This window comes from Triturus cristatus, chromosome 4_2, assembly GCF_964204655.1.
Source record: "Triturus cristatus chromosome 4_2, aTriCri1.1, whole genome shotgun sequence".
NCBI classification, from domain to species: domain Eukaryota; kingdom Metazoa; phylum Chordata; class Amphibia; order Caudata; family Salamandridae; genus Triturus; species Triturus cristatus.
Genome location: NC_140586.1, coordinates 501943409 through 501961364, shown reverse-complemented (window position 1 = coordinate 501961364; position 17956 = coordinate 501943409). Strand labels below are relative to the sequence as shown.

The 17956-nt window shown below is 41.5% G+C and overlaps 1 protein-coding gene across 1 annotated transcript in view; it reads right to left on the bottom strand.

Moving 5' to 3' along the window:
• The window catches only part of MCOLN2 (mucolipin TRP cation channel 2), a 320208-nt gene that overhangs the window by 92345 nt on the left and 209907 nt on the right, over positions 1-17956 (bottom strand). The window contains exon 10 of the mRNA XM_085602080.1: positions 10179-10280. Within this exon, the coding sequence (XP_085458206.1) occupies positions 10179-10280 (102 nt within the window). The remainder of the gene's footprint in view (positions 1-10178; positions 10281-17956) is intronic.

The window sequence follows — 17956 nt, the reverse complement described above, 5'->3', positions numbered from 1 at the left end:
GTACTCGGCGAAATTGCCGAAAAAAAAATAAAACCGTTTTTGCTCTTGGGGGATGTTTGGGGACTCCCTCAACATGACTATGTGGGAGGGAGTTGTCAAAACAGCCCCGTAACATGTTTTTGGGCATCATGTTTGATAAATAACACTCAGTGCGAGAGACAAAATGGCGGACGCCGCTTCCTGGTTTCGGCCGATTCGAATGTTTACTAAGATCTAAGAGCCAATCAGAATCGCGCTCGCGCACGCCACCGTACGCGTACGGTAAGCGTACCGTAAGCGTACCGTAAGCGGGCTCAGATATATATATTGATTTAAAGGCTATTTTCTCAGAATCTACTGAACAGATTTACACCAAACCTACAAAAGGCACTTCCTTGACATAGGGACTACCTCTCTGCCAAATTTCTAGTAATTCTGTTCAGCCGTTCGGGCTGTAGCTCTGTCTAAAGGTCCTATGGAAAAATGCATGGGAAAAACGTGTTTTGGGACCCCCCTTTTATCTCAGCCCCCGCTTGACGAATCCCCCCGAGACTTTCAGGGTAGGAGCGGAGCGTAGCACCCCACCTATTTTGAGAAATTCGCGAGGATTCATCGACCGGCGCCAAAGTTATTCAAAATAGAATGTTGCGGATTTCCTATGGAAAAGGGGTCCTAACTATAACTACCTACTGGCGACCGCCAGTAGGTAATATATATATATATATATATATATATATATATATATATATTAAATTCCCTCTGTCTCATGTCTAAGAAAACCAACCGGAAAAAAAAAGCTTCAACTGGAGAAGCAAACCTAGAAACCACAGGAAAAAGTTGAGATTCATCATACAATAGAACATTTTTCTCTAAGCGTTTGCCAATAGAATTATTGGCAAACAATTGCTTCATATGGTTTAGGGTTGAAGTATTTTATACCCACATTTGGTTTTTGAAAAGGACTTACAATAAACCTGCAAAGTTAGCCTCAGCAATATTTATAGAGCAGATTTTATATCGGTTAAAGCTTGCCTAGGGCTTTGTTTTTAGCTAAACTTCAGGGATTTCCAGCTCACTACCTTGTTTTATTAGAACCAGTGAAGTTCATAAGAAGACATGAAATGATGTTACTAAACACGGCGAGTTACACAAATTAAAGGAAATGTTTAAGGGACTGCCGGGGGCTGGAGTGTAACAAGCCAACACTATCACACACAAAAGCAATAGAAAGCTCTACCAGGAGCAGATGGCATTTCCTCAACCGTAGTGAAGCGGAGCCCCAAAGAGCACCGGAATAGGTTTTCACATGCACATTGCATTACGCAACTTGAACTAACTTAAGTTGAGCCTTAATTCAGTCTTACCAGTTGAACATAGAGCCTGGATGCCAGCTACTTACAAAAGTGTGCCATATATAGTAAACACAACTAAATATATAAAAAAATTAAATCACTAACCATAGCTGCCAAATTTGAGATTTTTTTTTACTCATTGGTTTAAAGAAGAATTCCGCTCTAAGTGCTTAACTATTTTCAGCATTTCACTGAGTTTTTGATGAAGTTATACTCGCTGGGTTTCAGCTGTTAATGAGCGCTCATTTAAGGTAAAGTTAAACAAAATTTTTGATATTCCAACAGAATATGGTTCCCAGAATATTGCGTTACCATATGAACATTATCGAAATAGTGAGGACCGAGATTGCAACGAGTAAGTGTAAGTCTCATCTACTTAGCTCCATTTATCTGTACCGTGACAATGTATAACTTCAAGGTATGTAGATGTGGAAGTAAGAATAAAAACATCTATACTACCCTATCTACCCTTACCTTCTCGATATTGTGATCCTCGAATTTCTTCCCATGATATTATGTTAGCACTACATGCTGGAACTGATATAGTGACAGAAGCAAAAAACATTTACATCAATAACTGAAGGAAGAGATGCTCTGGGTAAAAATAAGCTTGAAATAATGACTGGCAAACAGTTACTTTCCTTTGTGGAGTGGGAATCCTTATCAAGAAAGCAAATGAAAGACTTGACCTAACAGCCTTGGTATACCAAAACCATCCACTGGCATCCCACCTTGAGACACCTCCTCTCCCATGATTGGATCTGGTGTGCATGTGAAGATGCTAGCAATACAGTAACAATCAAAGCATCCTTACCCTGCTGCTTTCTCGACACATCCTCACCCAACTCTCACCCTCACTATTCCAAAATAACCACATACTCATTTTCACTAAAGGTCACTCAAAGCCTCAACCCTTCCATTTTGTTTTTAGCACACCCTCTAAATGGCAACATCTGTTCTAGTGGCGGCTGCCTCTGAGCAGGGGTGGTAGGGCGGAGTTGGTGAAATGGCTAAAAAATTACGGGCCATCATCCATGTGGACAATGTACGGCATGTGCTCTGACAAAAGTAAGTAGGAGCATCAAACTTTCGGAATCCCTTACTTGGCAACAAAAGACTCCTACTAATTGCAATACACGCAACTGCATCTATTTGATTCAGTGCCCATGCGATCTGATGTACGTGGGGATGACGACACGATCAGTCAAGATCAGAATTTCCGAACACCGGAGCAATATCAGGTGTAAAAAAGCAAACACCAAAATGTGCACCCATTTTTTGGAAAACAACCACACGGCCAACGACCTTACGTGGACAGTTTTACAGACCTTTCCTGCAATTAATAAGGAGGCCTTGTTCCGAAAGGAACAACAGTGGATTTTCAGGATCTCCAGTAATACACTTGGCCTCAACGACGATATACCATGGGCCACTCTCAATAACACCTAACCCAAGTCATGCTTACGAGGTGAACTTTCAGTGAAAACATTTCCTTCTGGTCCGCTCTAAAGCTATGACCTTACTTTATCAGTTGATGGGACACGAAGAACTATAACACACTTTGACATATGCCTTTTCACACTCATAAGGCAAACCACAACTCATGATGTATCCCACAATTTGATTAAAATAATTATTTTCTTTTTTCCCCCCCGGGGCCGTAACCCACATCGATTATCGCAGTGGTACTCCAACACTGCCTGTATGTCCATTCTGGCCTATTTTTCGGTCTATTCGTTTTAAAACAATGTCCCCTGGCGAATCACCACCTTGATGCCCTTTTATAACGCTAATACGTTCCCATTTAGGGATAGAATATTGCAATTGTTCCCGCACCGCCCATTCAATAAAGTTTTGCCACACTTCCAAGATGGCCGCGCCAATCCGCGGTCTAGTTGTCGTTCCAGTAGCGTGTGACAACTTCCTTTATTTTGAACTCTCTTCCTTGTCTCAGTCACGGAAGCCCAAGCCACGATAGGATCATGGCTGTGAGCACGCCCAAAACTGTGAGTACGATGCAACTGACGCCGATACTCCCGTAACGGCGAATGCTTGATATTCATAGGCATTTTTATTTACAGGGCGAGCCCCGTTTTACTGGCCTTGAGGCGAACCCGTACAGCCAATTGCTGTCCCCCAGGGGGTGAGTCTTCCCTCGTGGATTTTGCTGCTCTCTCGTGCCCACCTCTCGTACCATGTTTGTAATTGCTCATGACTTGCTATTTGCATGGGAGTGAGCCCTTTTATTCAACATGTCGGTTAACCACTACCTGCCCGAGCACTTGGCCAGCCTGACACTCTATTGCGGCTCTATGCGAGAGAGTCCTGTGTACTAAGTTTTGACACCTAGCGACTTAGTCTTGGGAACGACTGTCCGCCACTGCACCCGGTCCCCTTTTTTCGCCCGATCACTTATCGCGGCACTTTGTTACACAGTCTGCCATGAAATAGTCCACAACACTTGGCACGTAACGTTTCTTTTTAGCATTGTCAGTCCGTTATGAATTAGTCCACAATATTTGGCACATATCGTTACGTAACCGCATTATCAGTCCGCCTTGAAATTGTCCACATTACTTGGCAGTTAACGTTATAGCATGTCAATCTATACCATGATCTCACCTTAGTATTGTGCAAAACCGACCACTACGGTAAATCTTTCGTAGCAAGTTCAACTTTGAACCTCACTGCTGCACGGGCACTCACTGATACCAATCAGCACTAAAAATTCGTATGCTGATATTGTTCTTATTGTTCCTATGTGTTGTACCTTTTCTTCCCTTTTTAGGTGTCACAACAGTCGGTCCATCCCCGCCCCCCGTGGGAACCTATGGATGCACCCGGTGAAGTACTAATTTTACTATCACCTACCATGTAGTAGAGATTAATTAATTTTTCCAAACACTGTCATCACCTGGTCCTGAAGAATTGCCACCGACCCGTACTGGGCATACGGCAAGAAACATGTCGACCTTCTTACTGCCCAGGGGAGCATCATAATCCCCATGGGAGTCACCTTTTTTAATTAGGCTGGTATACCACCAGAATAAAATTGTTCCTCGTCCGGCAATACCAGACCTATTTTAACCCACCCCACTTTTTTCTCACTACACTTGTTGCACTTACCCCCACGCACCCATACGGCTGTCTCTAAAAAGATCTCCGAGAAAGAGCCCCTTCGCGGGAGCCCGTCGGGCATTGCCTCACCGGCCCGACGAGGAGCACAGCCCTATGATGAAGCATGACACCTTGCTAGGTGTGTGAGGGCACTATATAGAGACAAATTTCTCTCCCACCTGCCTACCCTCCGTCCATGCCCAGAGGAACTGTACTCCTGGTATTGTGAATTTTTCGTTCGGAGCACAGTGCAGGACCTCATATATAAAAAGCTCTTGGTTCCTCCCCCCTTTTTTGTAGCACTTTTCATTTATTACCTGAAGCCACTCACATGTTATTATCTTGAAGGACATTGCTAAATTAAAACAACATGCTACTAAAACCTGGATGGACCTGAAAAACAAAGTAGTCCACTGGATGTCAGCTCAAATTTGTAATACTCGTTTCTTGTTTCATGAGATAATCATGGTAAGAAGAGTGAATTTGGTGGGGTATGCGAAAAAACATGATGTGGAGACGGCATCATAGTAAACTTTCGCCACCCAACAATTGTCAGGTCACTATTAAAAGATCTACTTTGTAGGTCTCAGTATACAAGTAATACGTCTGGGAAGATTACAGCGGTAGCACTGGGCTTTCTTTATAGACCCCAAACACTCAATTTCAAACTACAGGTTTTGTCAACATAGATTTTACACCTCTCCATAAAACCACTATCTCCCTGTAAACACTGCTAACCAATTTTGCCCCAATGTCCACCCTTAATGACCAGGATTGACAGGAGCAGACAAATGGGTTAATTGATCCTCAAGGTTGCCCAGTGGCTTTAAACTCAAAACTTACTCAAACAGGGAGAGAAAACAAATGATCCTGGTAATATTTTGCCCATTAAGTCATGGAATGTGGCTTGAATAAAGAATACATGATCAAATGTAGATTGGTTGAGCTTGATAAATTCAACACAGGTGATATGATTACAATAAACTTGGCAGGTGGAAAGCTTTAATATAGATGGTTTTATTACCTTAGCTACTCCAGAAACTCCAACTAGTGGGCAGGTAAAGGGAGGACCGACAATTATTTCAACACAAACACATGTAAAAGTAATTACAAAAAGATATTGAATTACCATATTCCCAGTTAGTTCATCACCATAATGATTCAAAATTGAACATTGTACTGGCTAATATTTATAATAATGTCAATACCAATGCAAGACATGCAGTTTTCTGGATCTAGATCAGAAATTGGGAAAATGTGCTACTAGCAAAGAGGCTGAGGAGATGATTTTAACATAAGTAACTGTTCACATGCGCCTGGCTCTTTGTGTGGTTACAGGGATGTTCAGGGGAATAGACAGGCACACTTCCTCATGACATGAATTGATAAAGTCTGACCAACCTATTGGTTACATATAATTTGGAACCAGTAGAACAATACAAAGAGATATATATTACCTGTGCCAACTTTACAAGGTATTGGTCATTGTTCATTTATTGACCATTTCCAAATTATGGCCCAAGGAATGGAGTTTTTTAATTAATTAGTGGTGGAACCAACTGCTTTTAGTGACCATTCATTAATCACACTAAATATTCAACTTAAACATAGGGAAGGACCCTTTTTAGTAGGCCACTTTGAAACTGCAGGAACTAATAGGGATAGCCTTAAGTTGGCTGAAGACAATGAAACTATGCTACTGGAAACAATAGTTAAGGAGCAATTTGTAGATTTTGTAACTTGCGCTAAAGAAGACATTAGCCCGCACACATTGCTGGTGGCTTTTGCTAAAATTACTTCAGCGATTGAGGGGGATGAGGGAGTTTACGCAAAATGCTACAGACCAATTTCTTTGCTAGATTTATCTGAGAAAATAATGGGCAGTTATCCTCAAAAGGCTAGAGACCTGGGCACAAGAAAAGCAGATCTTGACAGTTCTACAGCATGGCTTTAGGAAAGAAATCGGAATGGTAGAGCAATGCGTTAGTCTGAATCTCGTAATCAGTAAATAAATGGTACCCAAACAAGGGCATGTCTACCTCTATTTTTCTGACTTAACCAGTGCTTTTGGCCTGGTAAATCATGCAATGTTATGGCTGAAATGGGAGCACCAGCCCATATAATATCATTTCTATCACAGACATATGAATCCCTTACTATCCGAGTATGATATGGTATAAACGGGGAATATACTCAGAAATTTAAGGCGACAAAGGTTATCAAGCAAGGCTGTGTACTTGCCCCGTTTCTTTTTTCAATATATATAAATGGGGTGGATAGTGCCTTACAAAATTTTAAAGCAAATGCACGCTGAGTCAGAACTCATCCAGCCCTTTATCCTCCTCTATACAGATGATGCGGTTTTGCGGTCTAGGACAACAAATGGACAGGAAAACATGATTAACAACTTTGTCAACTTCATGGAGGAGAGAGACGTAAGATTAAATTTTATGAAAACATTTATTATGAACTGTGGAACAGGGAAGGTTAAGACAAGAGCACAATATGCAAAGGGCCAAAAACTAGCTGAAACACAGAACTTCAATTATTTGGGCATTTCATTTTCATCAGGAGGCAACTGGGACTCACAAATTATAACAGCAAAATTAAACTTTGTAACAACATCAGAGATCCTATTCAGATTCATAAAAAAAGATAGTCACTTAACCGGTTAGAGAAATCTACAACTTTATAGAAGTAAACCCTTACCAGCGATCACATATGAGGTAGCAATTTGGGGTATTTCAAACACCACACTAATACAATCACAGAAAAACTCTTCACTACTTAGATTGCTCGCAGTTCCCAAATCTACCTCAATCTAGGTTACACACAGAGAACTAGATGTTCTGTTTGTAGTAGGCATGATGCAGCTAAGCACGGTGACTTGTTGGTACAGTATCTGGAGCAAAGAAGGCACAAACGTTTCAAGGGATATAATAGAAGAGTGCTTTAAATTAGAGCACTGGGGTAAAAACCCCTGGCTAGCATACATAAATAGTCTTACTAGAAATTGATGTCAGTATGAAGACTCCAAGTAGTGTCTTGCAATATACCAAAAAGGAACTGAAACTAATCTTTAATCGTAATAGAGAGGCTTCTAGAGCCCATAAAGAGAAGAATAAGCGAACTGTAAATAGACACTGTTTAAGATCTATACAACTGGGAACACAGGGCTATCTCATTGCCATAAAAAACGAGCACAATAGATTCTAACAACAAAGCGGTTAGGTTTGTTGCATTATGTGGTGACTTTTCCTAAATCAGAAGTATGGACAGAAAACTAAAAGCTACCACAAATGACCCTGCGATAGGAGAACTATCAAATCAACACTCCACTTCATGATGTTCTGCAGTTTTTATAAGGACATTAGAAAAGGAGTTCTGTATCCTGTTTTAGACCGGAAGCTTTATTATTAGGATGTTTCTCGTTTCATATGTAAATTGTAAAATATTTGTATATGCTATAATAATATTGACATATGTTAAGCCTGCGATCAAGAGACTGAATTCCCTAAACCATCTGGAAAGACAATTATGAGAGAGAGCATTGAAAGGGGTTAATCAAATATGCCTATGACACTGAGTCCTTATAGTAAATGTTAACTCATAATTTTTCTTCGCCTGTCACATTTCATTATAAAACTGCAAGCACCATGTAAAACAAATGAGCCACGCATTAGATTTTTGTAAGAACAGATTATGATGTATTTTATATACAGGCCAGAGCTGCTGTATAATCCTGAGTGTCTGTATACAAAACGTTGTTCGCTACTCATACGAGCTTTTTATGAAATCTTTTATCTACAATTACAGCTTTGTCCTAAAATGATGTCTGTTTCCAAAATGCTGTTGACTTGACCTCTGCGAGTGCCCATTCACAAAATGCTGTCGGCTCCTTTTATATCTTTATGAAATCTTGTATTTATAAATATAGCTTTTGTTTTATAATGAGTGCTCATTTACAAAATGTTACTGACTCTAATAATGAGAATTTTAAAGTTTTATAACCCCCCGTGTTTGTTTTACACAATGGAATATGTCATATAAAGTTGATGACCGCACTTCTGTTTAAAAGGGTAATGTAAAGAATGTATTTTAAATGCTTTTATTCTTTTATGTATTTTATTATAAATCTGAATAAATATTTTGAAAATTGAATTTGTGTAGGATGACACAATAAGGAGGAGGTGGGCAAATAGAGGTTAGATATTGAGGTATGCTTTTTAAATGTGATGAGACAAGTCCACTAAGTTGCTTCATGTGTGTGTAGGTCGAGCTGGTGGTGTAGTGTGTGTTTTGCATAAAGTGATCAGTACACATTCAGAAAACAGAGTCCTCTTTTGTGAATGTTTGGGTGAAGGTTTCACATATAAGGGATTTTAGGATGGCATGAAGGTCTGCAAATATGATTTGATAGTCCCTGGCAGATCGTAAATGGCCAAGATATGAGGAATGAGAGGGATGATGAAATGGTCCTCAAAAGATGAAGGAAGAAAGATCATTATATGCTAACAATGGACCCTTCCCTCATCTTTTAAACACTATTTTATCACCCCTCTCAATACACCCGTGGTCATTTATTTCTTGATGTCTAAGTGGCCCACCCTGTTTATAAACAACAGAGGGGCCCTGAATATAGAATATAGGGGGGTAGGAGGGCAGGGGAATACACTAAACAAAAACAGACCTACCCCTCCTAAATCATATATAGGTAATACATCCAAGAATAATAATGCACATTATTGTCCCACAGAGTATATTTAAAAGGATTTATTTTATCAAAGGAGACAATATAGAGAAAAAGTGATAAATATGTTCAATTTCAACAATTCCTTGATATAGATATCACAGAAGCAGCCCCATTAGAACAAGGTATAACATAGAAACATCATAAATAGAAATGCAAATACAAACACATGACCAATATACCAACAATACTTAAAGGAAATAAAAAAGAGAAAACAGGAATAGATACATATCTGTTTACACAAAAGCTAAAAATGAATAAAGAGACATATTTTCAGACATAAAAAAACAGAAAATAGTTGATAAAAAGCGCCTATTCCTGTTTTCTCTTTTTTCTTTCCTTTAAGTATTGTTGGTATATTGGTCATGTGTTTGTATTTGCAAAGTTAAGGGTCACCAGTAACTCAAAAGCAGGGGTGCACAACATTCACAGCATTATAACTACTGAGTGTATTAGGAGATTTTAGACTGATTTTTTTCAACTTTGCTCTTACAATATACAACATTTTCTAGTCTCCAGAGTCTGTTTTGAAGTTATTGTTTCATTCAATTATAATTTACACATTTTTAAAAATAACGCAGGCTTTAAAAGGTTTGTAGACGTAGGCATCCTTTTCTTAAACTATAACAAATACAATGTATTTATACCATTTCTGAATCAAAACCTAGGACTGAATGTTTACTCTATCCCTCATCCTGTTGTTGCAAATGCGTACATAACACTGTATGCACAGATTTATTCTACGTTCTTTCAGATGCTATTATTATTACAACACTACTGACGCTAGATAACGTAAACGGGTACTAGATACATTGTCAATGAATATCCATTAGTAAAAGAACTTTAATACTGAAAGCATTATCTCACACACAACTCCATTTTGACACCTTGCTACAAATAATCCCCCTCTTCACTTCACCCCGTGGTACAAGCTACTTTGGATTTCTGTAACATGAATTCCACAGAAATAAAAAGCTTACATTATATTTCTGGAAGTATCCTAAATATCTGATGACTCCCACCCAAACGAGCAAAGTGGATGTTCCAAGGAGAAGACTGCAAACATCATAACTTGATAGGTTCTGTAAGAAATAAAAACATACCGGCTCATTTGACTACATTTTTTTTTCTTTCGAAATTGTTTATTTCAAATAGTGTTATACAGAAAGATACGTACATAAAATACATACACATTTAACCAAGATCATTATCATTGTCAACTGTGAATTAATATGTAATAAAGCATGCCATAATATGGTATCAAACCTCACTAAACAGATGTCCGAGTGAAAAAAGTGTGTAAGAAGGTTTTAGTAGCTGTCTCAGTACAGCAAGGGCAACTATTTCACACATCCTATTCGGCCTACTCACAGAAGACCGTGATCTGGATCAGTCCGGGAATACCATTTGGGTTCCAAGACTCTAGGATAGACATACGGGGTCGCTAGGTGTTATTGAGGGGCACTCTAGGTGGAGAGGCAATCGTGCTAGGGTGTATGTATGCAGCTAACAGATCAGGATGTCTTTTAAGCACACTTACCATCCGTATTAACTGACTGGGCCCCTTGCCCATTGATTCTGGGATGGGATTTTAATGATGTACTAGATGCCACTCTGGATAGATCACACCCACCACCACCAGGCACGGTGCTGGTGCACCAAGCCCGCATGCTAAAACAATGGGTGGACGGCTGGAGGCTGTTCAATGTATGGTGCGTCCGCAATGAGGGCATGAGGGAGTATTCCTTTTACTTGCATCCACATGCACTGCATTCACGATTGGACCGATTCTTATGCCCAGCACATCTTCAGGTGAGTGTTACACATGCCACCTACTTGGGTAAGACTATATCAGATCATAATCCCCCAGAGATCACGCGGTCATTGGGCCGTGTACCACCTCCAATCCTCATGTGGAGGCCTCAACCAAGCCTTTTAAAAGATGTAGTGTTTCAGGAAACCCTGGCAACCGCGAGTGACACATAGTTCGCTGACAGCACTGGCACTGCCTCCTCGCCCATGTTGGAGTGAGAGGCATTCAAGATGGTGATCCTGGGCACGGCCATTAACACAATGGAGGGGGCTAGAAAGGTAATCCTCTGAGAACTTAAGAGTGTACAGGACGCCCTGGGCCTCTTTGAGAGAGCAGTGATTGATAATTGCCATATGCCCCCCAGTTCCAGGAAGCCAGGGTCCAGTATGCAGAATTACTAGAACATCTCCGAGTGGTGGACCATAGGATGTATACACAGAGGAATGCACATTGAGGTGGATAAATTGGGTACACTACTAGCATGCCTGATACATCTGGACCTCTCCCCCATGCCAATCCTAGTGATTGATACTCCAGCCTTTGGCACAGAGGTAACACTTGGGATCAACATAGCATTCTGTGGCTAGTACACAGAATTATACTCCGCTCAACCTACTCCCAACCCAGCAGAGCGGACTGGGTTCCTCCAGTGGGCATGACTCCAGAGGGTGCAGGTGACTGACAGAGAGGATCTCTCTATTCCTATCATGGCAAACGAAATCAGGGGGACTCTGAAAGAGCTGGCACGCAATAAAACGCTGGGGTCCGACGGACTCCCTGTGGGGTTCTATGCTACGTATGTCACTAAACTAGTCCCACATCTAGGAAAACTCTATTCCTTTTCACTGGCTTTCTCCCCTCTAGAGATGCAATAGTGACATCCTTGCTGAAACCAGAGTAGCCCCTAGAGAATTATCCTCATATCGCCCGCTGCCGATACTAAACACTGAATATAAAATACTGATCCTGGTTCCTCAATTGCTTCAGTTGCTCCTACAACTGATAAATATGGACTAGGGTGGATTTCTTCCTCACCTAGACACATCCCTGAATATTCAGCAATTGTTTAAGATAATGGATGCACGCCAGAACCTTTACCCATATGCCTATCCTTGGATTCCCCGATCTGGAATTTCCTGCTGGCAGTCCTGGCACAATTTGAGATACCACTGGCCTACAATAAATGGGTCAAACTGCTTTATACTGCTCCCGCGGCTAGAGCTAGAACAGGCCCATACATATCTGATACCTACCTGATATGGCGGGAACGAGGCAGGGTTGTTCCCTTTCCCCCTTTCTTTTCATATTGGCAATTGAACCCTGAGCTCAAAGGCAATGTAGTGCATACTATATCGCTCTATGTGAACGATATGATCTTGTACTTTAAGGATATTCGGGAGGGACCGGTATATATGACCCAATTGCTGTCCACACTGGCATGTATGCGGAGCCCACACTCCAGTTCAGTGACTCAATTATACCAGTGGCACCTTTCGATATCTTGGCGTTCAAATTTACAGGGACGGCCCTCATTTATTTTAAGGTAACCTCACACACATGATGGCGTCACTGAAATCACAGGTAGCCTTGTGAGTTGCATTACCTCTTTCTGAAGCCGGAGGGCTGGCCCTGGCGAAGATGGTGATGCTGCATGTCTGTTGTACCACTTTGTGAACTGACCAATTGTAGTACCGACCTGGGTGTTGAAACTATTGAATACTATACTGATTGACCTGGTATGGGGCAGGGGCACCACAGAGTCAGTCTAGATAAATTACAACTGTAGACAGATAACGATGGAATAGGTGCCCCATATTTCAAAGCCTATTTTATAGCCGGGCAACTACAGTGGTGGGCAAACTGGCTAACTGGTTATAGTTTGTCTGAAACAGACCATCCTGAGGCTCAGCTAGAGCGTGGGCAGTTACACAGACTGCTATGTCCTGATGCCCCAGCGCTGCCCACACATACATTACTATTGTGCATTGCACTGACATACTGGAGACTAGCGACAAAATGTACATCCGCCCAGGCGATTTGTGCACCTAATATTCCCCTGTGAGACCTCCCTACTGCTTCGGGCACCCTGAAAATAAGTAGACTGGTTCTCTGGGAGCTGTGGTAAATAAAAATACCGGACTGAATTTCATACGGAATCTTAAAATAAAGTAAATAGCTCAAAATAACAAGAGGCAGAATCCGTGGTATAAGAGGTTTTCTAATGGGCTTTATTCCATTCAAAATGGCCGACTCGAGTCGCGGCCTTCAGGTTCCGTCACCACGAGGGTTCAGGAAGTGAAGTACAATAATTTATTAACAGACATGTATTTTTATAATAAGTACATTACAATGAAACGTATGTAGAAGGCGTAACATTTGATAAGAAAAGCGACAAAACAGTGACATAATCGAAACTAGGCGTAATAAGGAATAAAAGAAACATGATTGGTTAGAATTATCAGACATAGGTGGATCTATAAGATAATACTTGGCATAGATGCGCGCGCGGCAGCATGACGTGTAATTGACGTGCAACTAGGGGGTGAAGGGGACTTGACATTTAGCTCTACATGTGGAGACGAGAAGTCTGGGGGTCAAGTCAACCTAATCCCAAATCATATCTAACATCCTATGTTTAAAGAACTATGTTATCCACAAGGAAGAGACTCTCGGACAGAATCTATTCTATACTGACTGTGTACGTGTACAAGCGTCTAAGTGTCTATATGAGATGCGAGGGATAGAAAACTTTCCATGGCAACAGGGCTATGAATCACTTGCAGGAGGACGGAAAGGCTGAGTCCTTTGCTTGTGAGCTAAAGGAAATGTTTACCTAAATCACTGGACAGGAATGCATCGGCTGGAGAGCAAAATAGATAATTCGAAGGTGAAATACAACTTCTTGGCAGACAGGCGAAAACTGGCCGAGGCAGGCACCGTTAGCTGCACAGGGAGTAGGACAAAGTTCATGGATACAGATGCGAGCTCAAGCTGAAGCTGTCAGAGACAGAGAGCAGGGAAAGGCTTGAGGACAGAATCGGGCCTACTCGCCTGAACTGTAAAAATGGAGTAACTTAGCCATATAAAGTCGGTGGCCTGTCATACCTAGGAATCGAATATCCAGCCCATTGATGGCGGATCTGACAGAGAACATGTTGACGGTAGACACACATATGTTTGCGTCTTAGAAACTGGAACTGGAGGGAACATACATGTACTTGTAACATGTATATAGAACCGTTGGGGTCCAAGATAGGGGACATAACTGATCAGGAAAATCCACATTTCCACATTCCCTCCTTGTCCCCTTCTTGCCCTTCACGAGACATCAATCTTCATCATTCCATTGATTTGCTCATGGAGCATCATTTCTTCTTCCTTACGGCATTCTGAACGGGACCTGTGATGTGGAATGCATGATGTGGCACACAGACCACAAATCGCTGGTCCACATTGTAGGCATAAACAACAACTGAAGAGCATAAGAAGGCCAATACCTAGGAAGGATAGAACTCTCCATCCCCAGGCTGATATCACACTCCAAAACCACCCGGACCACGTCCAAGTGCCTGGATTCTCGTGTATCTGGCTTACAATCTTATGAAAGTGTGTTATAGCTTTATATACAGATGGCGAATTTTCTGGTATGAATATGCAGCAGCTGGATCCGATGACCCTGCAAGCTCCGCCCCTATCGGCCAGGATGACGTCAAGGACAAGACGATTCTGGAGAACAACAATTCTCATCACTGATTGTTCCTCTGTCAGATTGCCTAGGGCGGCTATAGTCTCGTTTACTACAGCTTCAAGAGTCTTGGTGAGTCTGCGTATCAGCTTACTATTTGATATTGTACCTATATAGGGAAAGATACCTTTATTGAAATCTACATACTTGTCCCATGCTGTCTCAGTATAATCGACAACTGGGAGATCTCTTTGCTCTCTATTGTGTACTAAATGAACATTTCGATAATAATCAGGGGGAGCTAGGAAAACAGGTGGCAAAAAGGAATGCTATGTAACAGGTACCATCCCAATCTAGAGGCAGACGCATATATGCCGTCTGACCACATATGAAGTAAGAATGGCGAGAAGCTCTAAATGAAGATTTACCTTGATCACTATATTCTACTGTAGTAACGCATTGGCTATGGCCCATGTGTATGGAACCAACTTTTCTTACACATAATTCACCCTTTACTGGGAATACTGACATAGTGGGCAGAATTAGTTCAACTTCGGATTTGACATTCAAAATCATAAGATTAGGCGTAAAATTACCTAATTTATACACTTCATTTTCTAAATCAGTTCCTGTTCTACTGGGGTGACCCTCCTTATTAGGGTGACAGACTTTGAATAAAACTAGATTCAGATTTCCCCATATCCAATGTTGTTGATAAACTGCTGTGTCTGGGTCTATGGAATTTAATAAACTAAACCATGCTCCACAGGAGCCATTGTGTGTGAATGGATGTGGAAAGAAAGGCAGAACTCCTTTGTTATTCTGATAGGGAGGAAGTCGGCCACACACCCAACAATTGGTCGCATTACTAGTCTGATGGGAATGATGTAACATACTAATGAAGGTGTTATTGCGCAGCGCAAGTCTATAAGATAATTCATGTGGCGGTAGGTCACTAAAAGAATGTTCTGCAGCAACATTATAAACATGTCTAGAGATAGGATGATATATGTGCAAAATCACACTCGTAATAATTACTAAAATACTCAATAAAAACAAAATTAATAATGTCCTCATACAGTAGCTACGCAGTGATTTACAATACGCCCGTCGTTTCAACATTTCTCGGGTATTTTCTCTACTCAGGTCCAAGGGATACATGTCGGAGACAATTCAACCGCTTCACCTTGGAGAGGACTTAAACAATCAAATTGCTCGACTGTTTGGGCCTAAGCTTTAATTTATAGTACTGAGAATCATTCTGTTCAACAAAAGGAAGTTTTGAATCAGTCTGTGAGGGAGTGCAGGGCACAGTGTCTATATCTGAAGGTAGTCCATGAAATTTTTTGACGTGACTTGAATGAATCCACCCTTTGCGTCCCTCGATCTTCACGGCTGTTCTTGTGGTCAACAGGACCAACTTGGGTGCTTTCCACCTGGGCTCCAGTTGACTTTTCCTGTCGAAATTTCTCACAAAGACAAGATTACCCGGAACAACGTCATGGGGTTTCGCCTCAGTGTTGTCGGGAAAGGCTGCAGCTACCTGTGAACGAGAAGATTGTAGTGCAGACATCAAGGAAGCCAAGTAATCTGTCAGCATGTTACAGTCAATGTCAGTTATTTTGCGTGGTATAGGCGTCCCCCACATATTCGGTGGTCTACCAAAGATCACCTCATACGGGGATAGCCCTGTTCTAGAGTGTGCTACCATTCTCATGTAAAAGAGTGCAACTGGTAATGCTACTATCCAGTCGACACCTTTCTCTCTACATATTTTGGACAGTCTGATTTTCAGTGTCTGGTTATGTCTTTCTACGAGACCTGCTGCCTCGGGGTGTCGGACACAGTGGAATTTCCACTGATATCCCAACAAGAGTGAGACATGTTTCATTAATTCGGATGAGAAAGGCTGACCGTTATCTGAATATACAACACGTGGTAAACCGTACCGTGGGAAGAATTCTCGAACTAGCTGCTTGGCAGTAGTCGGGGCAGTGTAATCTGATACGGGATACGCCTCTGTCCAACGGGAGAGAGCGCAGACAACTACGAGGACATATTTGAATCCTCGACAACGTTCCATCTGAATATAATCCATCTGGAGGACTTCAAAAGGATGGTCAGGAGGCTGAAATCCACCCTGCTCTACGGGAACACTCTTTCCTGGATTAAACTGACAACATATCATACAGGTACGAACTTTTTGTTTAGCTGCTGCTCGTAAATGTTTGTTGAACCAAATGTGCTGAATGCTGTCTAGCATAGCCTTCTCTCCTAAATGTGCTGGACTGTGAACTGTAGCTATAATGGCTTGAACCATGGAATCAGGGAGAAACCATACAGATTTCTCCTTCGTCATCCATCCTTGATCTGTCTGGATCCCTCCTAGTTCAGTCCACTTCTTTATTTCTTCTGCTGTGGCATGTGTCTGTATGTCAATTACGTCAAGTGTGGGATCCTTAATTGTCATACACTGTGTTGGTGTCTGAACTATTGGCTTTGTCATGTCTAATGTGCGATTCTGAGCAGTCTGTTTAGCTGTTTTGTCAGCTAAATCATTGCCTTGAGAAATGGTATCAGTAACCTTCGTGTGTGCTTTACATTTCATAATCGATATAGCAGTGGGTAGATGTATTGCATCTAACAAAGCATGAATGAGGGGCCCGTGCTGAATGTGGGCACCATGGGACGTTAAATAACCTCTCTCTCGCCACAGCACGCCGAAGTCGTGTACAACTCCGAATGCATAACGTGAGTCAGTGTATACATTAACTTTCTTATTTGTGGCTTGAATACAGGCTTGCGTTAGAGCAATAAGTTCTGCTGCTTGGGCTGACAGAGTATCTATACAATGTGTCTCAATAACTTCAGTGTCTGTTGTGACTGCATACGCGGCCACTAAATCTCCTGTACTTGCTCTCATGCATGATCCGTCTACATACAACGTCAGGTCTGGATCTAACAATGGAACGTCTGTCAAGTCTTGTCTAGGTTTCGTCTTTATTTCAATGATTTCAACACAATCATGAGCTAGTGGGTCTGTTCCAATTACAGGTAATAGTGTAGCAGGATTCAATGTATTACACCGTCGGATCTCTATGTGTGGTTGAAACAATGTCAGTTCATAACCGGTAAGTCTTGCTATGGTCAAGTGTTGTGTTTGTGTTCGGTTCACAAGAACCTCTACTGCATGTGGTACTTGAACTGTCAATGGGTGTCCTAATACTATGGCATCGCTTTGTCTGATTGCTAAAGCTGTC